This window comes from Solea senegalensis, linkage group LG20, assembly GCF_019176455.1.
Source record: "Solea senegalensis isolate Sse05_10M linkage group LG20, IFAPA_SoseM_1, whole genome shotgun sequence".
Lineage (NCBI taxonomy): Eukaryota > Metazoa > Chordata > Actinopteri > Pleuronectiformes > Soleidae > Solea > Solea senegalensis.
In genome coordinates, this window is record NC_058039.1 from 7,493,863 (window position 1) to 7,518,313 (window position 24,451).

The 24,451-nt window shown below is 41.4% G+C and overlaps 3 protein-coding genes across 7 annotated transcripts; all 3 read left to right on the forward strand.

The window, feature by feature from the left end:
* The first annotated feature begins 287 nt into the window (after nucleotides 1–287).
* Nucleotides 288–6,604, forward strand: nfe2l3 (nuclear factor, erythroid 2-like 3). Its single transcript, XM_044052695.1, has 5 exons — nucleotides 288–1,201; nucleotides 3,199–3,273; nucleotides 3,581–3,694; nucleotides 4,008–4,464; nucleotides 4,566–6,604. The coding sequence occupies exons 1-5, from the start codon at nucleotides 677–679 to the stop codon at nucleotides 5,336–5,338; spliced, it is 1,944 nt and encodes a 647-aa protein (XP_043908630.1). The 5' UTR covers nucleotides 288–676; the 3' UTR covers nucleotides 5,339–6,604.
* A 361-nt stretch (nucleotides 6,605–6,965) lies between these two features.
* cbx3a (chromobox homolog 3a (HP1 gamma homolog, Drosophila)) lies at nucleotides 6,966–10,668 on the forward strand. Of its 2 annotated transcripts, none has more exons than XM_044052696.1 (5): nucleotides 6,966–7,181; nucleotides 7,840–7,993; nucleotides 8,807–8,960; nucleotides 9,398–9,492; nucleotides 9,694–10,668. In XM_044052696.1, the coding sequence occupies exons 1-5, from the start codon at nucleotides 7,169–7,171 to the stop codon at nucleotides 9,818–9,820; spliced, it is 543 nt and encodes a 180-aa protein (XP_043908631.1). In that variant the 5' UTR covers nucleotides 6,966–7,168; the 3' UTR covers nucleotides 9,821–10,668. The 2 variants fall into 2 exon arrangements, with proteins under 2 accessions (XP_043908631.1, XP_043908632.1); XM_044052697.1 differs by having other exon boundaries at nucleotides 6,967–7,050.
* A 795-nt stretch (nucleotides 10,669–11,463) lies between these two features.
* Nucleotides 11,464–15,648, forward strand: snx10a (sorting nexin 10a). 4 transcript variants are annotated; one of them, XM_044052972.1, is made up of 9 exons: nucleotides 11,464–11,600; nucleotides 12,586–12,660; nucleotides 12,771–12,939; nucleotides 13,899–13,947; nucleotides 14,045–14,131; nucleotides 14,227–14,327; nucleotides 14,592–14,690; nucleotides 14,849–15,040; nucleotides 15,130–15,617. In XM_044052972.1, the coding sequence occupies exons 4-9, from the start codon at nucleotides 13,915–13,917 to the stop codon at nucleotides 15,206–15,208; spliced, it is 591 nt and encodes a 196-aa protein (XP_043908907.1). In that variant the 5' UTR covers nucleotides 11,464–11,600; nucleotides 12,586–12,660; nucleotides 12,771–12,939; nucleotides 13,899–13,914; the 3' UTR covers nucleotides 15,209–15,617. The 4 variants fall into 4 exon arrangements, with proteins under 4 accessions (XP_043908907.1, XP_043908906.1, XP_043908909.1 ...); XM_044052971.1 differs by having other exon boundaries at nucleotides 12,586–12,939; nucleotides 15,130–15,648; XM_044052974.1 differs by having other exon boundaries at nucleotides 12,586–12,939; nucleotides 15,133–15,617.
* Nucleotides 15,649–24,451: the final 8,803 nt, after the last annotated feature.

Genomic DNA, 24,451 nt, shown 5'->3' on the forward strand with positions numbered 1-24,451 from the left:
TATAGCATCACTTAATTGCCGGAAACAAGACAGTACGTATAATAATAATAATAACTGTAATAATAATAATAATAATAATAATGATAATAATAGTATTTCAGCAGATTTAACGTTATTTACTGATATTCTTCATGCAAATTAGGTATACGTCATAAAAGAGGTGGGGCTGCCGGTAAGCAACAACTGTGCCCTGCTCTCATTGGTCAGATTTATGACTGACTGTCTTGTTGTCAAATCACGTTCTCGTGCGGTTAACGTTGGGGTCCAATCTGCATGAGTTACGCAAATCTGAAACCAAGTTTCCCCAGTAGCAGCAAGTAGGTGACAGGGTCTAGCCTTTCGATTTCCCCTTTAAATCTCCAACCAAGTAACAGCATCAGGGAAGTTTTAATAGCGAGGAATCACCAGCGATTAATCCATCCACTGTAACGGACTCAAGGGCAACGTGTTCGTCATGTTTGCGTCAAGAGGTTTCCGTTAATGGGTAATTAAAGCCGGTAGCTAACTGCTAAGCGCTAGCATAGCTATCTAAGCATTTCGCCGGTACAGGCGGACCTCTTTGTCTGACAGGGGAAGGCGTGCTCTTTTGTTCGGCTTTTCCTTTGTCCAGTGAGGGAAAGAGGAACTGTTTGGTCAGGATTTCACAACTATCCGCATTTCTGAAAGCATTTGGAAAATGCAAAAGGCTAAAAAATATTTCACAGAAGGCCTTATTCAGTTAACTATCTTACTGAGTTTGATTGGAGTGCGTGTGGACATCGACAGCTACTTAAGCGGCTACTACTCACCATTGATTGAAATTAACGTGGGTCCTAGCTCAGCCTACACCCAGACACCCTTTCATAATTTGAGAGACACTCTTGACGGATATAGTGTGCACCCCAAATGTCCCGAGTTGGACTATTTCTTTGCAAGCCGTCGGCTGCTAGACGAGGTGAGGACACTTGGCTCTCCCCGGTTCCCCACACAGTTGAGCGCATGGCTGGTTCACCAAGTGTCTGCCGCTGACCAGGCTGACTGTGGGCCTTCAACAAACAACAACAACAACAGTAGCAGCAGCAGTTCAGGGTTACAAAGCCCCGGGGATGGCGTCGGGGATGACCGTGAACACCTGCCTGACTCTGGCCAAGAGGTGTACCAAACAACTCATGAACTCGGACATGGGCCCTGTAGCGCTGGAGCCTGTGTGTTTCTTAAAGAGGCAAGTGTGTGAGTGTATACAGAGTGAAATATAAAGTTAAACAGACTGCATTAATCCACGTAAAATGACTGATAAACACATTGTTGAATCAGAATTCCAACTTCCCCAGAGATTACACGAACAGCTAATGTTATCACTAGCTAGCTATTTACAACAGGCTATGTTGCATAATAATATGGTGTCTTTCCAACAAACAGTTAATTGTGTTGTCGCATTTCCTGATGAACTGCGTGATAACACATACAATGTGCATTTACTTTCACATTTGTACGATTGCTTTCATGTCCTGTGTCTCAGCATGAAGTGCTTAGCTGTCTGCTGCACCTGTCACATTAAACAATGGAGGCTTAAGTGAAGAGACCAGTGTTTTTGAGTTGCCCCACACGAGCACTTAAATACTTCACTTAACCCACATATTTTGATTGTAAATTGGAACATATGTGCACAGTATTTTGTATAAATGTTTGCACATTTATTGTTACTGCATTCTGTTTGACAGCCATTTTGTGTTTTTAAGTCTCTAATCACATCCAGACATTTATGTTCTGTTCAAGTAATAATCCAGTTTTTCTTGCTTGGGGGTATAAACAGCTGCGTGGTGGCAGTTGTTGGAGACAATTGTGTAACTGTATCTCCTCTCTTCAGCCTCAACTGCCAGCTGTGAGCTTAGAGAGGTAGAAAGGCAAAGCCTAGATCCACACCCTCGTTGCTGACACAAAAGTGATAGTCCATATTTGAACACTGCCCTCTCCGAGGGTTTTTGTTCACATTGATACCATGATCTTAACAACTTTTATTCTTTACCCCTACTTTGTAAATTGAGTGACTACTAAAATGCTTGTAATTGTGTGGGTGGATTTGAGCTATGATATTTGACAGTGAAAAACAGTTTGTCTCCATTTGGTGGGCCAGCTGAAGCTGCTCCAGTCAGATTCAACATGCTCAGACAGAGCTTAAACAGAACTGTACTCGTTTGGTGTATATTTTGCAACTCGCATTTATGTTTCAAAATTGATTCAGCAGTCATTTTCCTTTCCAATGAATTTTAGAAACATTAAAATAATGTTTTTGTGGCAGACTGCTGGTGACCAACATTATGTTGCACTGTATGGATTAGTATTGATCCATACCTCTTAAAATCTTTTAAGAGGTATAGCCTAATTTATCATATACCAAATAAAAGTAAAGAAAAAAAAATGTATTAGTCCAACTAAAACCGGTAAACTGAAGTCAGTCTGACTTTCTAAAAGAGAGACTGACACTGAGAGAATCCGATTGGGAGTTGCATGTATACCTACAGTCAGATCAGTGAGACTAAAGCTGGCGCAGGGGTTCTGTGCATGTGCTACAGTTCTTACACACAGGTAATACCAGGAAATAATTGAAGAAGCCAATGCAAAGAAGAATAAGATGACCCCAAAGTTCAGGCCAGCACATTTTTGGCCTAAGGAGGAGGTGGATTGTACACTATCAACTTGAACATTTGCATATTCTAAAGTTAATGGACATGATAGTGAAGAAGACTTGGGCTAGTCATTGATGTGCTGACAGCCACATGGTAATCTGGAAACTGCCTCATACTAACAAGCTGTTCATGGGCATTTGACCACCTAGTTGAGTAGCAGTGGCACACTAAAGTCAATAAATCAAATTTCCACCACTGCTCGTAAACAAGGACAATAGCAGTAGTCCAGTTAAACAGCATAGTCAAAATATAACCATAGCTCGACTTAGCTGTGCATGGAAATGTACCTGCTTTAATTTTCTATGTAAATGCACCAACTCCTATATTCTAATTTGTCCCAACGGTATTTTTTTTACCTTTGTTAATTTGAGTTCAGTTCCTTCTGTGGTTAAAATGACTTTGTTTTAATAGAACACTAATCATTGTTTGGTATATTTGGAATGGTCAGTGAGTCAAAAATTAAATGTAATTCAGGGTCTTTTGTGTGTCGACTAACAAACTGTCTGATTTGTTTGTTTTTTTGTCCTGTCAGGAAAATGATGTTAAAGAGGAGGAAGAACCTGCTCCAATCACTCAGCACACTCACAGTTCCACACTGGAACAAGAGGTACGATCCCGTTTGTCACAGCTCCCTTCGTCAGGTGCTTTGTAGCGTTGAAAAGTTGTTGTGACACTGTTGAAAATTGTTATACCAGAGGTTCAGTCTCACATGACTGCATCACACCTTGAACCAGTCTGATCCCAGTGCACTTTATGATTAGGTAAACCACATAATTACCATCTTGCACAGACTGCTTTTTTAGCCTCTTAAAATGATTCAATAATAAAAAAGCACATAATTATATTATTTAGTATTGCGTCAGTCTCTGATACTTGTTGCTAACAAATGCTGTGAATTTTGTGTTTTGTTTCAGAGTCTTTTTGAAGACATCACTGCGCTGTCTAACCCAGTAATCCACCATCCTCCTCCTATTGATATCGACCAGCACTGGAGCAATTTGCTCTCTCTGTCTGTCACTGACCTTGATGTAAGTTTGCTGTTCGTGTTTGTCACATCTAACAGTAATTTAGATGCTCTATGGTTCCATTCACATGTAGTCTCCGGCCACATTTATTTTAAACGATGTTGTTATGACGTGCTTCCGCTCTGACACTTGTTTTTCTAGGTATGTCAGTAGCTCATTCAACGTACATTTAGTGAATCGACATTGACTTTATTGTCATGTCGGCAGCTCTCTCTTCCATGCAAATGTTTTTAGAAGCTAAATTTGAATGGCAGTAGTATCTCATGGTGTTCCACGTGCTGTTTTTGCGTAACTAAACTGTACGTCTCATTCTCAGGACTTGGACTCCCTTGTTGCGGATACAGACATCACAAGCGCAATCAGCCAGAATGTCAGTTTGCATGATGCTATGGTCACCTCTGCTGGGGTGTCTGGTGTGGCATCAGAAAGAGGAGAGGCCAGACTAGTCACCCAACAAGGAACACTCTTCCGACTGGAATCAATAGGCTCCTCCCACTCAGACGTCTCACCAGGGATGGCCCTGGGCCTGGCTGCTCTGCCATTTGCTTCAGTATGTAATTTAACTGGAAATGAGTCATCTCATAGTGCACTGGGTGGATGTCTGGATGAGGCAGTGTTTGACCAGATCAATCAGCTAGGTTTAGAAGGCCTAGACTCCATGGACTCTCAACTAATGAGCAGTTTTGGGAACATAGCCCCACATGCTCTTGAGGACCTGGACTCGGACTCTGGTCTCTCCTTGGAGAGCAGCTCTGGAGGCCCAATTTCCCCAGGTTGGTTAAAATCTCTTAAAATACTTGGAGATTGCATCAATTCATACTTGCATACAGTTTTTATACATATCAACACAATCATTATCTCTTCTCTTGTTCAGGGTCATCTGAAATGTCATCGTCATCATCCAGCTCATACTGTGAGGATGAGTGTGGAGCAACTGGTTACAGTAGTGATGCGGATCTAGTCCCTTCAAAAGGCATTGCAGGCTACACGACAGCATGGTCACCATTTGATCTGAGCGAGAGTGTGTGGCATGACCACAGCTATTCATCAACTGCTTTCCTGAACCAGCCTGCAGTCACACTGCACCACAAAGGCATCAAAGAGGAGCCTCTTAGCGACAGCGATGAGCCAACGCTAGATGAACGGGATATGAGTCGCGATGAGCTGCGTGCCCGTGCCATGTACATCCCATTCTCTGTTCTGCAGATTGTCAACATGCCTGTGGAGGAGTTTCTTGAGGTTCTTGATGGTCATGGCTTCTCTCCTGAACAGGTGAACCTCCTCAGGGACATCCGCAGGCGGGGGAAAAATAAATTGGCGGCACAAAATTGCCGCAAGCGCAAATTAGATGCCATTACAGGACTCCAGGAGGAGGTGGAAATGCTGCAAGCTCAAAGAGACAGGCTACTAAGGGACAAGCAGGTTACAGCTAAGACTATGGGTGCTGTGAGCCAACAGATTAAGCAGCTGACCAGAGACGTTCTGGCCCGACTGAGAGATGGTTCAGGACAGCCTCTGAATCCAGAAAGATTCACCCTGCAGTGCGGGGCTAACGGTAGAGTAGTAGTTCAGCCATTAAGAAGACCTACTGTCACCACCTCAGCTGGCAACAAAACAGACAAGAGGAAGAAGGACAAAAGGCAGTGATGCTGTATTGCCAGCTAAGACTTAAAATGTTGAGATTTTTTTTTTTGGAGATTTCTGAACTTCTTTGCCTTACTCCGGTTTTGGGATCTCCTTTTATTAAAAGTGTGTGTGGATTCACCACTATTGGGAGCCTAAGGGGCAAAAGGTGCAAAAAAAATCTCTGTAAATAAAACATCTCATGGGGAAAATGTAGCTCAGACACTGGACATGCTTTACTCACCAAAGGTGATTGAAGGGAACAACTAAGCTGCTGGCAATGCTGACAGTCTCTTTTTGTGCCTGCTAAACATTAAAACCATTGTGTTTTTTTGTTTCTACTTTTAGACACTCGCATCTAAAATGTAACATCATTGGCCAGCATTGTGTCAGTTACTAAATAGAAATCTAGGAGGAGGATCTGTTGTTTTTTTTTTCCACGTAATCTCACTTCTCAAGGTAATCAGTTTACGAAGTGTGATTTGTATTTATTTAAGTTTTTGAGGTCCTGAAATGCTTATATGAACCACACAGCTGTCAATGGCAGTATCTTTTTTTCACAATGGAAGCTTTATCTCAAAGTTTTAAGAATATTGTGACATAAAGTAAAGTTTACATATTTTTTCTCATTTTTGAGGGCATGTAGTGTGAAGGTTTGTTCCTTTCTTTAAAGTTTGGTATACCAATGATTGAATTGACAATAGCCTTCATTTGCATTTGATTTTGGTTGTGTGTATATACATGCACATAACTAACAATATTTTTAAGAGGCAACCATTTAATGTTTAAATTTAACATTGAGTAATTATCCCATAAGTAAAGTATTACAAGTTCTGACAAGATTATATTCTACCTCTTGCCTTAGTTAATAGATTTGGCTCAATTAGAACTGACCCTTTTGTAGGAGAGCTAAGTTGCACTCTTGCTAATGAATCTCTCGTTTTTAAAATGGCCCTCAATGGACCTAAACCACATTGTTCCTGAAAAAGAAAAAAAAAATACAATCACCAATTCTATTTAATAGGTTTGAATGTTTCTTTTTATGTATTTGAGATTATCTGAGACTTTAAGCATTTAGTAGAAGTTGCCACAGACACATTGCTTTATACAGTAAGCAGATTGAGTGAATGAAATGGGGTAAGAAACTTGCATGAAGTTGTTAATAATGTGGCTCCAATAATTTTCCTCCCAGTCCCTAACAAATGTGTATTAAAATCTATGGTTTGACCAAAAGTTTACTGTTTCTATACAAGCATAGGGAACTTCATTTTTTTTTTTGCAGGTGTTCTTTCTGATTTAAAAATAAATAAAGTTATCCAATTGTGTCTCTCTTGTGCCACTACTTTGGCTTGGGTACCTTCCCATCTCAAACCCAGTTCTGTGTTTGGGTGTTTTACATGTTCAAGATAAGATAAGATAGTCTTTTATTTGTCCACCAGAATTGACATTGTTACAGCAGCAAAGAACGTTTCAGTTATTCTGTTTTCAAAAGTCATCCATTTATGTCAGATGCTCATTAATATGTTCTGGTACAATATAAAATTCGTGCTATGAAAAGCGTGAGATTTTAAATTTGGCCTTGAGTCTTCTCCAAGGACTACATACCATATGCACGGCATATACAGCGAAGCGCGTTTTCCTCCGGGCTTCCGTAGGGGACTCAAGAATATATCCGAAGTTTTCGCGCCCGTCCCCTGGACCTGCAGACGAGAGATAAAGAGGCGGCAGACCGCGTGGTAAGGATCTGTGTTGTGCAAATTTTTTTTTTTGCATCAGTTAGTTAAAGTTTGAACCAATTAACCGAACGACGGCAGCCTTGTCTTACAAGAGGACGTGTGTGGTGGAAGTCGCATAATGCAAAGAAAGAGTGAGTTTTTTTGCGTGAACACAGCGCTAGCTGCTTGCTATGTTTTCTTTACGACCGCGTACATTAGTTCATAGTCGGCGGATGCAAACATGTCTCAACAGTAACCTGCACTGCCCATGTCATGTGAACTTAAGCTAGCTAAAATTAGAAGCGCCTATGTGGCTAAATCATACTCGCAGGCCTGTAAAATCATCTTGTTTTTTGTGTCGTGTCATGCGCGGTGATAGCTTTTCTGTTTATTTAAAAATACTGAGTGCATCTTGAAGTTTAATTTTTACATTGCTTGACTAACAATAACGATGTGTTGCATATTGTAGAGACAAAGAAATGTTCTGTTATTATTAAGGCCTTTGATGATCTCTTCAGTTAGCATCGCGGCTAACCTGCTAGCTCCCGTAGTGCACAGCGCTCGGCTAACTGACCATTCTTCACCCGGCATGTAAAATAGTATCTTTGCAAGTTTAAACAAGCGCATTCTTGTAAGTTACCGGGAAATTGTTACTGCCGTTGTGGCAACGTCCTCTGTGGGAGGTTTAGGCCATGGTGGTGTCGTGTTTTGTCCACTACTATATGGATTAACCCAGCCTCTGTGTGTCGGTGAGTCTGTATGCACTACACAAGCCTTATTTTTAATGTAATACTTGTGTTTTTGTTTTAGATCAAAACATGGGTAAAAAACAGAATATGAAGACCAAGAAGGATGGAGTGGAAACTCAGGAGGAACCTGAAGAATTTGTTGTTGAAAAAGTCTTGGACCAGCGTATTGTCAATGGGAAAGTTGAATTCTTCCTGAAGTGGAAAGGATTTACTGAGTGAGTTTCCTGGGACATCTGCTCCCCCTCCTGCTGAGCTGGAAGTACTTCCCTGGTATGGGGTTGTGACATGCTTTTGTCAATAATTTCTAATCCCGGTCAGTCCTGGTATTAATATTCACCCCGATTGTCTTGAATTGGTATTCATGTCTGATCGAAAACACATTGGTAAATGGTTTAGAGATGCATTTCATGCACATGTATGAGCGCAATTTGTCTTTGGGATGTATTGGACTACCTCTTCAACTGATGACAGCTGACCCACTGCGATTTCACCTTATTTATGACACTATATGATACCCATATGTTGACTTGGCCACTGCCATAATGTTAAAATGGATTAACAAATGATTGCTTTATTTCTTATTGCAAAAGCTACGTTAGGTAGCACTTTGTTTCACTCACCTCCACCCACCTCCCTTTTCCCTCTTTCTTTACCTTTCTCTCGCATAAAGACACAGATGCACACATACTGACGCTAGACACACCTGTATAGTCAGACTCATTACAAACATTTTTGTCCATGTGAATAGACATGATGTCCATATGTGTTTACATATCGGGCAGAGACTTGAGATGTGGTCACAGGAGACCCATCAAGGACGCATGTTAATGCCAGGTATGAACAGTCGTACTTAATCCTGCCCACTGAAATCCGCTCTTTCAGGGCAGATGTTAATGCCAGGTCTGAACGGGAGCCATTGTGGTTGCATGAAGTGATTGAAATTTTGCATGCAGTATAGCCTGCTCTTCACCTGAATGCTTAGTTTTATTTGATGTGTTGAGATGCAAATTTCCTTCCTGTACATGTAGGTCTGACAACACATGGGAGCCAGAGGAGAACCTGGACTGTCCCGAGTTGATCTCAGCATTTCTGGAAGCACAGAAGAACATTAAAGAGAAGCCTGCTGCTGTGAAGAGGAAGGCATCAACAGATGAGCCAGAGACAGAGGCAAAGAAGAAAGAAGTAAGTTCACTTGTCTCCCTAAGCATTTTATTACTAGAAATCCTTCACATTAAGGACTGTCTGTAAAAACTCAAGCAAGCATTTTATTACCTTGTTGCTCAGGCCACTCAAAAATGCCAAACAGCAGTTCAACACCTTACTGAAGCTCTTAGTGTAGTGGTTCCATTTGTATGAGCTTGGAGTAACATGGGATTCTTGTTTCAAGCTGTTCCAGTAAAGCATTATTCTGGCCTTGACCCTGATCTAAGTCATTGAGTCCGATCTAATAATTAAATGAGTCGGTCATACTGAAATAACACAGCTGTACACTAGTTAATCTCTTTTCTTTCAGTGACTTTGTTGATCCAATTTATACGTCATGGTTAAAGTTCTTAAGAATAAACAGAAAGTGGCCACAAACCATTGACATCGCTGATTTTTGTTGTCACTACTTCCAGCCTGAAAAACCACGTGGCTTTGCAAGAAACCTTGAGCCAGAGCGGATCATTGGTGCAACAGACAGTAGTGGGGAGTTGATGTTCTTGATGAAGTGGTGAGTCCAGAGTGAACCAAACTGTATCTCAAAACTGGTATTAGTATGCACATTGCATTTTTTTGGTATGAATGCATATATGTGAAATGATTCATCTCTGTATTGTTTAGTATATCACAAAGTTTTAAAGTACATAAAATGTATAGAGAACATGGGTCTGTGGCTGTTGTGATGTACTTTGCCTTTTCTTTTTTTTCCTAGGAAAGACTCTGATGAAGCAGATTTGGTCCCGTCCCGTGAGGCGAACACCCGCTGTCCTCAGGTGGTCATTTCCTTCTATGAGGAGAGACTGACATGGCATTCCTGTCCAGAGGATGAAGCGCAGTAGTACCTTCCTATGGCCCCTATGAGTCCTTTGCACCAATTAGGACCTTTTCCTCAGGAGTGAAGTTTCTTCTCTGGCATGCCTTTTGTAGTTTTAGCTTGCTTGGTTATTTTTGAAGATGTTTCACGACTTGAAATGTACAGAAGTAGAGGAGAGCTATGTTGTTGCACACACTAGCTGAACAGATTGTGAAAGAATGGGTGGTGGCGTGGAACTGTACCATGATTGAAGCTTGTGCTGTTAGAATTGTTTAGGTGATGGCAGCTTAGAAACCACTCCCATCAAGACCTGTAAGGCATACCTGCTCAGATTTTGTACATTCAACTCTTAGTCTGTTAAACTGTCAATCACCTCCATTACAGCTCAATATTTTTTTTTCAAGTTTTTTTCTATACTAGTACAAATTGTTTGTTTTCTAAATGTGCATTTTGTAAACTTTGTTTGTAAATATTATTTGAAGTTCTAATAAAGGTTTTATGTGACCGAATTCCACAGCTTAGTTTTTATGGTTTCAAGAAAATGTGTATTAAAATTGGGAACATTAATACATGTTTATATTTAGCTATAAATGTTCAACCTTGTTTGTATGCAAATTAGAGCTTTCAAGTCATTGTTTCCTATTTCCACAGTTGAAACGTTTTTTTTCTCAGCTGATCCCTCACATGCCCATGGAACATCTGACATGATCCGTCATGGACTATGTGTTCTTCGTCCATAAAGGTCAATAGTGAGGTTAGTTTTGATAGTGTCTCTAAATTTATACTTCACGTGTAAGATTTTAAATATTGGACTGTTGTGATTGTTTTGTTTTTCCCGAAGTGGCATTTCTGAATAAAGCAATTAAGCATCAATCAATGTGAAACATTTTGTAATAGCAGGGATTGGTTTTGGGCAGTAATATATTATTACTCCCAGAAATGAGTAGTGTAAGTAATTACAATTTACAAAATGGTAGTACAGCTGCCAGGGAAAGCGAGGTTAGGTCACTGCATTTCTAGATCGCAGGGAGAAAATGTTTTCCAGACCTTTATACAATAATAATATTTCTATGTTAACTACATTTTAGTGTCTTGGATCCAGAATCTAAGTTTATTTTCAGATGGAAATTTACAATGAAATTCCTTAAACAATTTTGAAATGACTAATAAATATGTTCGCCTGACATGTTTAAGTGCAAAAAATAGCGGCAAATGTTAACCCATTGACAGATGAATTCATGTCATTCTGTTTGGAACAACAGCGCCACAGTCACCTGGGCCAGGTGGCATTCATAAGAAGCATTAAGTTTGTGATTGCCGAGACACAGAAGCAGCAGCGTATGGTTTCCTTTAGACATGTTTCCTAAGGAAAAGACATTCTACGTGACACCTGAAATGGCATCAATTGATCTTGATTAAATCAAACTTCTAATCAGTGCAGTTCAGTCAGCACTGGTATGCAAATCTTCTCTTAGGGTGTCAGCACAATGTTATACCTCTCACCCAGAAATAGTATGTACAATAACAGAAGTTATTCAAGACTTTTAAATTGACATTTCCTTAAAATATATTTGAGTTTGCTCCTCGTAATAACAGCATAGCCACAATGTACAATTCTGCAGTTTACAAATGATTTTGTATTACAGTGTCTGGTATACAAGGGACGCCTTGTGACACCCAGTGACCGGAGGAATCATGTTTTTGGTGGACGGAAACTCTACAAGCAACCAGTTGGACTGAAGGATGAACTGATGAGAATCCAGTGGTCAAAAGGACAAGATCACTGACCTCACGTTGTGACAAAGGTGATATATTAAGAACACCCTGAGGAAGATTAATTATGTGTGGCAGAAACATTCAATTTGACTCGGGGATCACCTGATTAGACGTGGGTGGTTTTTATACCTAATGAATGTGTGTCCTTAAAAACACCCTCAGGGAATTCATCACTGGCACAAATGTTCACATATACATCCACGTGAACTTTGTCTGAGTAGAAAAAGGTGGCCCCACAAACCTCCTCAACATTAAAGTCTCTTTAATTCAACAAGCTCAAGGAGTCTTGAGACGACGGTCGTTAATGAAAGTTGTTCTTATAGCTAATCATTACTGTATTTAAATTAGGGAACTTTATCTGGTGATTTCACTGATGATGAAAACAACAACCCTTATATTCAAATTAGCAAACCTTTGCCCTCCTTTAGTACTTTTACCTCCTGTAGAGGAATATATGCACTACAGTAATGGTAAAATCTAAGTAACAATATTTATTTAACCCTCCACTCCTTGGCTTGGATAGAATCTCCTTAATTATATATATTGTAAATGTCGTTGATAATAACACTGACCAGTGCAGTAATGCGTGCTCCATCTGACAGTTTGGTAACTTTAAATTGAAAATCTACATTGTTTTAAGTATACAATTATGTTGTGATGTTAGAATAGCTCTTAATAGAGTGTTTGTCATTACATAATGTTCTCTGTAAGAGGAACATTCTTTGTCTTTCAATGGTTGGTTAAAGCAATACCAAACTGTGAAATTCATTTATGCAAGGTATTCTTACACTTAATCTGTAAACAATAGTAACACCACAACACAATGTGCATTAAATAGTCATTTAAATTATGAGCAAGGGTGTTTTAGTTCCTTTGCTTTAAGGGAAAGTGACTGTTTTACATTTTTGTTGACCTAAAATAGCATTAGCATGTATGTGTTACTGACTGTTTTTTCAGTTTAAATGTTATTTTACCCCTCCACCTCTTCTCCATCACATGATCTCCTCCCACCAGGTGAAACCATTTAAACTGATTAGTGACCGGTGCGCGCGGAGGCTGCACACGCACACCACGTTTCTCTCAAGCGGGGTATTTGGACCCTTTTCTATCTTCTCTTTTGTTTTTTAAGTCTTTTTTATAATTATTGTTTTGCAAAAGTGTATTTTATTACCCCGTTTGTTTCCTGCCCGGGGCAAAAGGAGTCGTGGACAAGCCTCGAGGCAGAGTTCACAGTGGGTCGTTACAGCAGCAGCAGTGTTATATAATCGGCAGTAACAATCAGTGCAGACAGAGCTGAGATCGAAGCTGCTGCGCTGCAACCGGATCACTGCTGAGGAAGCCCAAAGAGGAAACGGTAGGAAAATAAAGGTATGTGTAATGTTTTTGACACTGTTATAGTTATTATTATTTTTTAAATGATTAACAAACATGTATCACATGTAAAAGCTGTTTGCTTTTGAAGTTTTTCCTGTGAAACTTAGTTACTTACATCAATTTGTTTTTAAATCATTGGCATTGGCTGTAGCTTGTGTTTTGTGTAGTTTACATGAATGTAATTTCATCACTGCTGCTGACATGAGCACTTTGTTTTAGCTGTGCTTTTAGGATCATAAATGACATTAAGTGTTTTAACTGGTTGTAATTGCAGTCCTGATCACAATATCTGAGTGACAAGTAAATAATGGAGTTCCCCATCTTGGATATTATGTGGAACAAGTGATTTTCCTTAAACCCAAAGACTTTGTTCATCACTGTACAGTGTTGTAGCCATAAACAATCAACAGCGTCATGTGCAAAGACAGTTTGTACTATCTGTATGACATCACATTACACGGTATAATCTCCGCTTGAGGAATACAGTGTGATCACTTATTGCATAACCCCTGCTCTTTGTTTCTATGGGATCCAAGTGTGGTCAGTGAAATCGTGTCTTTCGTCACTGAAGATGTACCTTTTAGATATACACGTCATGTAAATACAATGAATGTGTATAGAGCTGGCTGCATTTCTGCCTGTAGTGTGCCAGAAAACGCTTGCCCATTGTTTGTAACTTTGGTCCCCGAGTCCAAATTAAGTTGTTTGGGGCCAAAGAAATTTCCCTTTGCAAGCAAAATCCCCTTCCTTTGCCCCTTTGTTCCCATTAATGCTGCATCAGCGCCAAATGTTTGGACTTTTGAGTCTTGAAAGTATTAAATGTCAACTAGGCCGTTTTTACTTTACATCACAGCTCCTGCACTGAAACAATAGACTTATTGGTGGTTCTTTCGTTATGAAAATGACGAGCTAGAACAAATCACTGAGTTTTAACGTAGCTCGTTTCCTTACAGGTTTGTGTGTACCAGCATGGACAGTATGCTGGAAAACCTCTCAAAAAATGTAAGTGGTCATGCATGCACCTCACTTAGTTTCCAGCAACATATGTCAAGCTGCTCTCTTTATATTTGTGCTGATCTCTTCATTTTGACTCTTGCAGGAGTTTATCAGTATTTGTGTCCGGGATCCAAGGCTCCAAAAAGAAGACCTGTGGCACACGCATGTCGACTACGATATCTGTTTACATGTATGCAGCACATTTTAGGGAGGGACGGGGGATGTTTGTCTGCAAGCTTGCGTCTTCGAGTTCATGCCTAACGTCTATACTTAATGTCTTTGCAGACCAATAGCATGTGTTTCCGAAAGAAGGCTTCCTGTGTGAGGCGGCGTTACAGTGAATTTGTGTGGCTGCGTCATTGTCTGGAACAGAATGCCCTCATCATGTATGTCACACTTATTGTTTTATCAGCTATGACAAATGCATTATTATACATAAGTTGCATAATAAAAGCTACTTTATCATTGTTGTAGCATTGTTAATAAGCATTGTTAACTTTTACTCTTGAATATTAATTTCAACATATACACCACCTCTGCAGCAGTTAAAAGACAAATTGAAGTGTAGACTCGTATAGCACTGTTGTATTAGACTACACAGATGTACATTAAAACCTTTATGTATGATTTTCTCTTGATATTCCTACTAGACAATTACCAAAGTTGCCACCCTGGAACCCTTTCTTCAGTCTGAAGAATAGAGAGCAGGTCTCACAGAGGATGAAGGGCCTACAAGAGTTTTTAGAAGGGTGAGTTGCTCTGAAGTTAAAACCAAATCAACTTCTTTGAACTTTTTACGTGAAATCTTTTTTTAAAATTTTAATACTTTTTTTTTAATTAATTAATTTACGTCCTGACACATTTTTTTTTTTACCTTGTTGACATTGCCACATTTTTCCTTCTCCAGTGTTCTACATACGCCGTTCTTGTTATCAGACAGTCGGCTCCATCTGTTCCTCCAGTCCAACCTCAGCATCACAAAGATAGAGAGGTGTGCTCTTGGGAGGACCAGATACACGGTGGCTGAAGCCATACAACGTTCCAACCTGGATTGCATCAGAATAGAGGACAAGGGCTCCTGTGACTCCGACTGTGAAAGGTCCGAGCGCTGACATCGTGGTTGATGTTAAAGATCAGTTCTCAGTCTATATTGAACTGATAGTTCTTTTTATTTATTTTTTTTCTCAGCAGCTCTTCGTCGTCGGGCTTGGGACAAAGTGTGGACTCTGTGATGCGAGATAGCCCACTCCCCTGCTTTGAGTCCTGACAGGCTGAGAGTTGTTTACCTGACAGAACTTCTCACCCTCACATACGAAGTCTTGATGTTCTGCTGTTTTACCCCCACGTGGCTTTCTTTTTGTACATGGATGTATTGACTGTTTTCTCCTCCAAGCATCAAAAGGAAAAAAAATCCATTTAGTCTTGTTAACTCCATTACGCTCCCCTTAGCATTTGTTTTAATAGTGGGTCTCTTAAAGCATGTACTTGAGTCATTCGAATGTAGTGGAGTACCTGAATGTGTTGGAAAAAAAGAATATTTTTCTTGTTTTTAAATGTATAGTTAACCTACATTTGCAATGACAATGTCTTTAATTTTTTTTGTATATATATATTTTTATCAGCACTGTGGCTAGCAAGGGATGTTTTGACTTTTAAAAAAAAAAAAACTTTTATCACTTGTTATTGGATAAATAAACTTTTTTGAAGAAAACACATTTGACCCTTTGGCCCAAAACATGGCTTTGTGACCTGCAGTACAGTACATTCATGATGCACCGTTCAAACAGCCCAGTAGGGGGAGTGAAGGCATAAGACTTATCTTAATGTATACAGTAGAGGTATTGATCACTGCTGACAAAGATGATCCAGTTGTCTGTACTGTTGTTGTGCAATATTATAATAATCTGAGTATATGTTAAGAATCTGCTGCTTCTGCTAATGGTAATAATTGGTATTTCTGTTTTTCAGAGAAGCAGTCACAGATTTTCTCTACCTTTTTAGTGGCTGAAAATGTAAACAAATACAATCATGTGTGAATTGGTATCTTATTACGGCTGCACAAAACTGTTCACTTAATGAACGTTTGTCATAAGGACTTAATGAATGAATGCATTTTAGTATTAATGACAGTCAAAAAAGGGTATTGGGTTAAATGACAGTCAAAAACTGTTAATGACAGTCAAAAAAGTATATTGGGTTAAAAATTCCAATATTTCTGATCTCCAGTCTGTCTGGTCAAATGACAAATACAAAAAAATACAAACTGTCTAAAAGTAGATGCACTAAGTGATTGGGTCACATGGGTAATCACCTGTGTAGAAAAATAAAGCAAAATTGAGATAAAGGTAAAGAAATGTTTAAAACCAAGCAAAAACCCAAATCTTGACTGAAAAAGTGCCAAGTGATAAAGTCTCATCACAGTCAAAGACTATACAGCCAATTCACTATCTAACTGAACAAAAATATACATTTCTGGACTGAGAATGGCAATTTGACAAATGGAGAAATGTCTTGTTTTCATTTGTGCAAATCCCAAATGTCTCCAGTTGGATGGTTGTGATATGCACATGGAACTACAGTGCAGTCTCACACAGCAAACCTGCAATTCTCAGTCAAACCTTAATGAAGGTTACGGTGTTAAGCTGGAATCTCCTACTGCTGTGGACAGTTGTTAATGTACCAATGTGCTTTCTAGGTTTCGAGATCTTCGGCGACGGTCACATCTCAGCCCTGTCACCACTTTCCCCGGTGAGACGATCTAATTAAAGTAAGACAGCAAATTAATTTAACTATTACAGACTGATCTTCGGAATCACCTGAAAATAAACAAATCAGTGTCAAATTGTGTGTTATAGGGATCAGTGTGGAGAGAGAGACACGAGTGCACATGTGATGGACAGCTGATGAAAGCAACAAAGACTCATTAAATGAGAAAGTGGCTGACCGCTGCCTCAGCCAAACTGCTGGACTGATGTGCGCCGGGCCCACCAGTAAACCCGGGCCTGTCTCTGTCCTCTTCTCTCCATCCCCTGGATGGTGCTGTCTCCCCGTGCGCACGAGCCATAATGAAGCTGTCAATGGCTTCACGAGCCAGCTACTGAGCTGTACACACATGGCAAACAGACCCAGATACATACATATACAGCATCTGAAAACACGCTGACAACTGTGAATACACCCACCCACACACATACAGTATATATATATATATATATATATATATATATCTATACATATTGATATATGCCCTGGTGGTAGGGTTTTAGATGAATGAACCTTCTCTGTTTTCCTCATCCTCTGTCATTTTCTCAGTCCCACTGGTCCATCTCCGTTTGCTGTAAAGGCTGACCTTATCACTGTACCCCATGGCAGACATACAGCATGACACAGACACACATACACAAGTGCACACACACAAACTGTTTGGTTCAGAGCCAGTCAATTTTCTGACAAAATGAAATGCAACTGTGGCAACGTGTGTGTGTATGTGTGCATATACCCGGCTCTTTATAGGGGAGAGGATCTCACATTTGGATATTGAGTATTCGCAGTACATGTCTATTTCAGCTCAGTAATTTATAACTCAATTTCCAGTGTGCACTGATGCGCTTCATACCTCCAAAACACCAAACAAAGCCCAAACCCAATTGTATTTCAAAGCAATTAGAGTGTCCAGTGAGTTGTGAACGAGCCACGTTGCGGTGGCTCTGGGCCCGTGTGATATTTTTTAATTGTTAATTTTCTGTCACATTAGTCAACTCCAGCGCCTCTGGCCAGGTGACCGAGCTCCTGCAGGCAACACATAAAATGACTCGGAACACATTCTCAGCTTTTTGATGCAGCGTCGTGGATGGTGTTTTTATGTGTGTGTGTGTGTAGGTGGCTGCCATGTGTGATGAGTTAAATGACCACGTCTTATATTATATTTACTGCTGTTTTATGGCAGGGATCATTCTAATGCTTTTCAATATATGTGGCGGCCATCAATATTAGCATTAGTTTATGAGTCTAAATTATTAGCTCATTTAGAGTTTCACCTGAAGCCACAGTGGAATGACTTCACCTCCCTCACCCTACAAAAGCCAGCAATGGCAAAATCCATATGAGCAATTAGCCTGTGCAACTCTCCCCCTGACCATGTGCTTATTTTGTGTCTTTCTATCACTCTTCCTTTTTACTCTTTTCATTTTCTGTTCTTCTTCCTCCCTATAGGCTGCTACTTTAATTAGCAGCGATTCTCTCTTGTTGTACCGTGTTTTCTTCTTGCTGACATCGCAGGCCTGACCCACTGTACCTCAGCTGTCTAACTGTTGAGGAAGGAGGCCTAGGTCTTGACCTCTCAGCCTCCCCCCATTCCTCTCTACTCCCTTTTTCTTTTTCTTTTTTTACATCATGTGATGGTTGGGTCAAAGGCTGTGACTTGCTTTGTATTTGTGATTATTACCTTTAAAGTGCTACTGCACAGTGCATCATTAAAAGTCAATGCATCTTACTCTCCCTCACTCACCCCACCATTGCACATCTAGAACACATGCACACATACCCACATACACGCACTCATTTTGCAAGCTCTTTGCACATCACCAGCCATTTACCAGCTAAAATATGACCCATGCGTAGATAAATGTCACAGGGCCATCTATCTGGGAGTGTTAAAAGTTGGCTAATGGAGGTGACATATTAGCAGCCCAAATGACGGCCATAAAAACTCTCGCCATACCTAACAGTGCCGCCCGGCCTCTGTGACTGCAACAAGATATGGCACTGGCACTGCAAGTATCTGTCTGCAGGAAGATGGAGAGGAGTGGAGGGTGATGATCCACATGGCATTCATTTGATTCAACAAATTCTCTGGATTCACTTCCCTTAAGAAGTGATTGGGGAGGTAAACGTAGCATATTTTCTGAGGGCTACACATGTTATTTATATACCATCATAGTGATTTAATGATTATAACATGTCACCTTTGGCCTTTCACAGAATACTCACGCAGAAGTGTGAGCCAGGCCGGCCTCATGTCGATGTTCGTGCGGGTCAATAGAACAGCTGTAATCAGTACCGCGCTCCAGTTCTGTGTGAACATCCTCCACAGGTATGCACTCACCTACTCTCCTCCTCTTTCATCACTCCTATCTCTTTATTAATTACTGTTCTCTATCCATGCGTGTCTTTCTCTCTCTGAGTGAATGGAGCAGTTGTAATTGCTTCTCTCTGGAGCAGTTAGAAGCAGCACAAAGGAACCGTATAGAAACCACATTTGCATTCACGATGAGCTGAGATGGAGAGGAGGGAGGGAGGGAGGGAGCACGCAGTGCCCTCCTGCCCTATACTGAGCAGCTCCACTTACACACTCTCACTTTCTCTTCTTCCTTCCCTCCTTCTTTCATCCATTGTCTCCCTCTTTCCATCCCTCCCTCCCCCTTATCTACTCCCACCATCCCCACCTCCTCCCTTTCACAGCGTGGCTCCCCTTGCATTGTCTTTCCAGAGAGTTCCAAGGTCGACGGGAGCTTGCTCATCAGAGCAGGGTATTGTACACTTAGCGCCGGAATGGACGAGCTAATTTGAGTGAGGGAGTGTGTGCATGTGTGTGTGTGTTTGTGTATGACCTGAGGCCTGCATTCGTGAGCCGAAATGTGCAGAAATATGTGGGTGGACATTGTGTGTGTGTGTGTGTGTGTGTGCGTGCGTGCGTGTGGCAGTATTTCTAATGGCTGGTAAAAAGGGGTGAAGGAGAGGCGACTGTAATTAATAACTCAAAACCTCAGAATTGCAGTTTTTATAACCGCCAATATCTCACCACCTCTCAGACCTATGTCATCATTCTCACTCACTCCCGTGGAGCAAGCACACACACACACACACACACACACACACCAACTCCTCTGGGCTCTTCTTTTCCAGCTTGATAAGCAATTCTCGTTTGTTTCAGCCTTTTGATCAATACAGTTAAAACGCCAAACCAAGCATAATTAGGTCTGAGATGGCTCCCACTGTGACTGAATGGGCTTCACCTAGGGAGGTGCTTGCCATTACTATCATCATTCCACGTGTGTGTATGTGTGTGTGCTCGAGCCCCACACAGCGTGATCTAATAGAATTGACAAAGTGCACATCAGGACGTAGATTAAAGGAGAAACCCTCAGCTATGGCTTGATTTTAGCAGGTGATGGAGTTGCCCATTCGCCGTGCCTTCACTCACCTCCATCTTCATCCCCGTAATCATTTAGACAATCTTAACAGTGCATCTTTGCCAACAGCTTCATTTCAATATGTTGTAGGCCACCTCGATCATTTTTATTGGTTTATTTACTCAAAACAATACCTAGATGGAGACCAGAGAGGTCATAAATTGTCTGCAATTACCATTATACACAGTGAAATGACTCTCTTTTGTGCTCTAACCTAGGCTGAGAACCTTAGTGAAATTAATCCCAGACAGTGAAGGGAGGACCATTTCAGGCACTTGATACAGATCAAATGTATTCTATCATCCATTTACATAACTATACCTCAATAAAAATCCCCGTGTATCAATCCGGTGCACAAGATTCAAAATGTGATGGCTCCAAAATAAAAATACAGAAGCTGAACATGAGCGGAATCTTTTAAAAGCCGATGTGCTTTTTGCAGATTTGGATCAACTGCAATGAATTGGAACAAATTAGTAGCCAGTGTGGCTGCCATCTTTCATCTCTTTCTGCACTTTCAAGGTCGAGAAAGAGGAGCTGTTTCTCTCCAGGGTCAGTGACGATGCTCATGGAGAAATGTGTGCAAGGGCAGATGCCAGAGACGGGGTTATGTCAACAAGACAACAAGACTGCAGTTTGGTTGAATGGCCTCTTAAAAGATAGAGCGCAGGAAGACGATATCTCAATTCTGATCACGCGTGTGTTTGTGTGTGCGTGCAGTGCATAGAGTTGGGAGGGTTGCACAGGTGTCTATGAGGGAAAGAGAAAGAAAGAGATCCAAACTACTGCTGCTGTTGGGGGGATTTCAGACTAGAGGTGTTGTGCATGTGTCTACAAGCAGTCTGTGAGAGTGTGTGTGTGAGTGTGTGTGTGTGTGTCTGTGTGTAAGGGAGGATGCGTGGCTGGTGGAGGATTTAGACCCATCATAAAGGAATTCTCCCCCTCAGCCCGTAGCTCATCCCGACACTTTTATGCCTTTTTATTTTCAGGCCCATTGCAACCAGGCCCAGAGATGTGATTTATACTGCCTGGCAGCATGGGCACTGCAGCAAGAAAGACAGATGGAAGGAGGGAGGAGAGGAGAGGAGAGAAGAGGAGGAAGGGGAAGGGAGTGGGGTGGGGGGTGGAGGTTCACGGGAGTTGCCGGGGGAAGGAGGGGAAGGGTTGTGTGCGTGGATGGTGGGGTAATAAAAAAAAGGAAGGATGACGGAGGTGGAGGCAGAGGAAGAAGAGGAGAAAATAGAGGGAAGAGGGCTGAGAAAGGCAAAAGGAGAGTTGGAGGAGACTTCTCCTTTTGTGGCGAGAAGCCCTCCTCATCTCTGTCTCCTCTTCTCTTCTGCTCTGCCAAATCTTCACCTCTACATTTCTCTCTCTAATGAGTTATTGGCCCTGTCTGACTCAGGAAGAGGAGCCCCATCTCTCCACCACACTGGCGCCCTATATCACCCTCCTTCGTCAACCCTCCTCCACCATCCCCTCCACTCCTTCACCCTCAGGCTCCCGGGACACTCCTCCTTCTCCTCCTGCTCGCCTGAGGTGTGTGAAATATTCATGGGACTCCCATTGATTGGGAACGGGAGGTACAGGGGGTGGGCAAGCATCTGACAGGCTCAAGTCTGAGTGCAAGGAGACCACCGCCCACAAAGAGACAGCTCACTTACACTTTACATGGAAGGGGAAGGGATGGGTGGGGAGCAGGAGATGGGGAGACAGGTAGACAAAGGAGGAGGACAGAGGTGGAAGGGCTGTGCAGTAGGAGGCAGGTGAATGCCATAGAGGGAAGAAGAAGGGGATTGTGATGCTGAATGCAGTTTGTGTGCGTGTGCGTGTGCATGTGTGTGTGTGTGTGTGTGTGTGTGTGACACCTGCCTGCCAGTGTGGCCGTTGTGCTGTCTCTGTGCTGTAACATCTCTCTCTGTCATCCAGCTGCCTGAGAGGAGATGAGCTGCCATGCTGACTGTCATTCATCCATCACAAAAGACACACACACACACAGACGCACGCACGCACACACACGCACACATTCTGCTTGTGATTCCAAGCAGAACATGCTTTCCTTTCATCTAAATTTCCACTTAAACAAAACAGCTTTTTGCTCTGAGATGATACATTTTTCTCCCTTCTTCTCATCCTGTTTCTATTCCATTCCAGACCACAACTGTCACAAATGAATTTTCCAACGGGCTTTGCCTCCCAAATTCGACTCTAAATGAGAACTGCCTTTGATTTATTGTTCCATTAATTTGTGGTTATTTACCACAGATATTTCAAATTTGATACTGAAGCACTCGTGTCTGTCTTGAGTCGAAGCGTGCCGTGGAAAAGAAAAACACACTGGTGTTAAAAACATTGGAACAATCTACTCCCCAACCAGGGTCAGTGCTAACATCAGCTGGGGTTAATTGTAAGGATCATAAAAATGGCTCATATTCTAATTGAATTCTAATTACTTTTGTCATTAATTTAATGGGGCCATTTATAATGCCCCAACAACAGAACTATGTACTTTGCATATACCATTTTGTGGAAGCAGATATAGGCATAGATCTACGTATGCATGTGTTACTAGAGCTAAAATATAACACAGCATGATGGAACTGTGGTCGTACGGTCTCCATAACTCTAACATCAAAACTGACATGATTCTTTCTGGTATGAAAAGCATGTGCAGGTATGTTGGAGTTCATCTCGATGACCTTGCTTAGGAAAAAATAAATAAAATATAGGGTTAAAAAAAGTAAGATACATTTAATCTGACCACCGATATTAACAATACATCTGTCTCCAGTAAACTTCATGCCCAATGGTCTTTACATTATAAGCCATGGACATCAGATCACAATCACTCTATTTAAATATATATATATATATGTATAGATATATCTATACATCTCTCTATATATACACATATAAAATGGCTCCAAGTTGTAGCAAACACTACTCAAAAAGGAGTAAATCATGGCTGTGTGTTAATGCTGGGGCACACATGATATATTTTGGTGTTATGGATCAACAATTCCATAACATTTCAACATAATGTGATCTGCGAGAGATCCGACCTTTGCACCGTTGTTTATGGCTTTAGGGAACACTGGGCTGTAATGGGAATGGTTGACCAATTGAGGACGCTTCTGACTGGCTGTTCTACTGAGGAGCTGCATGTACCAAACACGTCCCTGTAGTGGAAAGGTTGGAATCCTAGCCTTGGCAACAACTGCTTATGCCAGATGGTATGAAAAGAAAGTGTTGGATTTATCAGCAGCGCTTTTGAAACACAAGAGAGTCTTCATCCCAAAACTGAGACTGATCATTCTTATGGCTGTGGTCAACTGCTGGTTCATCGGCAGACTGATAACTCTTTTAACTAATTAAAAACCTGAGAGTGGATGTTGTCATCATTGCAAATATCGGTAAATGATAATGAAATAGCCCAGACACACAGCTCAAAATGCATAAAGTTGTGTTTGCATCTGCTCTCAGTTCTAATCTTGGTCTCAAACCCACACACTGCCACACTTACACCAGTGGAAAACCAATACAAACATCTATCTCAGTGTCTCTTTCCACTCGCCTGATCCCACGGGGAGGGGGACACTTGTGATCTCAGAAAGGTCAAATGAGTCTTCTCTATCTTTTAGAGAGTTTTTGCATGGAAGCTGCTCGCCTGGTGACATGATTCTGTCGATGGGGATGAAGTCCTTGCTTCTTCTCGCGTCACCACCTGTGGAATTGCAAGTTATGCTTATCAAGTAGCATGAACAGCTGGGTATAGCGTGGCCTATTGTTTCTGTGGAATGTTTCTGCAACTCATTCATAGCATTTATTTCATAGTACACAGACCAACCCCTGCATTGTTTTGTTTTTTTATCATTACAGTCACTTTGCACTGGACTTGTTTCCACTCTGCACAATTCATGACGGCTCTAATTGTTCACTGCTCCTGCGTCATGGTACGTATCTTTGAATGTACAAACACGTGCTGCGCTGTTTCTTCAACCGTACTCGTCGTCCGAGGCCTAACAGCCCTCGCTGGCGTGATGAATTTGATAAATCCTCTTATCGCCCCGGGAGACAATTAAAGAGCATGTGACAGGGGTCCCTATCTCCGCTCTCCTCCTGTAGCGCTTCATTTAGAAGCCATTTGTCTCCTCTATGGATTTCCTATTTTTAATGGCATGCGTATGCAGGGGTCGGGGCCGTGCTGAATAATAGATGCCTTTCGCTCCTTCTCTCTCCCTTTCATTCCTTCTCTCCCTCTTTCTCTCTCTCTCATTTCCTCATCTCTGGGCCCCATGGGAAGGTGTCAGAGTCACTCTGGA

What these genes read in the sequence shown, in the direction of transcription:
- nfe2l3 (XM_044052695.1), top strand. Translation starts at nt 677, where the DNA reads ATGCAAAAGGCTAAAAAATATTTCACAGAAGGCCTTATTCAGTTAACT. An exon ending in TGTCTGTCACTGACCTTGAT is followed by an intron (nt 3,695 to 4,007) that starts GTAAGTTTGCTG and finishes TCTCATTCTCAG; the next exon opens with GACTTGGACTCCCTTGTTGC. An exon ending in TGGAGGCCCAATTTCCCCAG is followed by an intron (nt 4,465 to 4,565) that starts GTTGGTTAAAAT and finishes TCTCTTGTTCAG; the next exon opens with GGTCATCTGAAATGTCATCG.
- cbx3a (XM_044052696.1), top strand. An exon ending in CAGAGGCAAAGAAGAAAGAA is followed by an intron (nt 8,961 to 9,397) that starts GTAAGTTCACTT and finishes CACTACTTCCAG; the next exon opens with CCTGAAAAACCACGTGGCTT. An exon ending in TTGATGTTCTTGATGAAGTG is followed by an intron (nt 9,493 to 9,693) that starts GTGAGTCCAGAG and finishes TTTTTTTCCTAG; the next exon opens with GAAAGACTCTGATGAAGCAG.
- snx10a (XM_044052971.1), top strand. Translation starts at nt 13,915, where the DNA reads ATGGACAGTATGCTGGAAAACCTCTCAAAAAAT. An exon ending in CTACAAGAGTTTTTAGAAGG is followed by an intron (nt 14,691 to 14,848) that starts GTGAGTTGCTCT and finishes TTCCTTCTCCAG; the next exon opens with TGTTCTACATACGCCGTTCT. An exon ending in TGTGACTCCGACTGTGAAAG is followed by an intron (nt 15,041 to 15,129) that starts GTCCGAGCGCTG and finishes TTTTTTTCTCAG; the next exon opens with CAGCTCTTCGTCGTCGGGCT.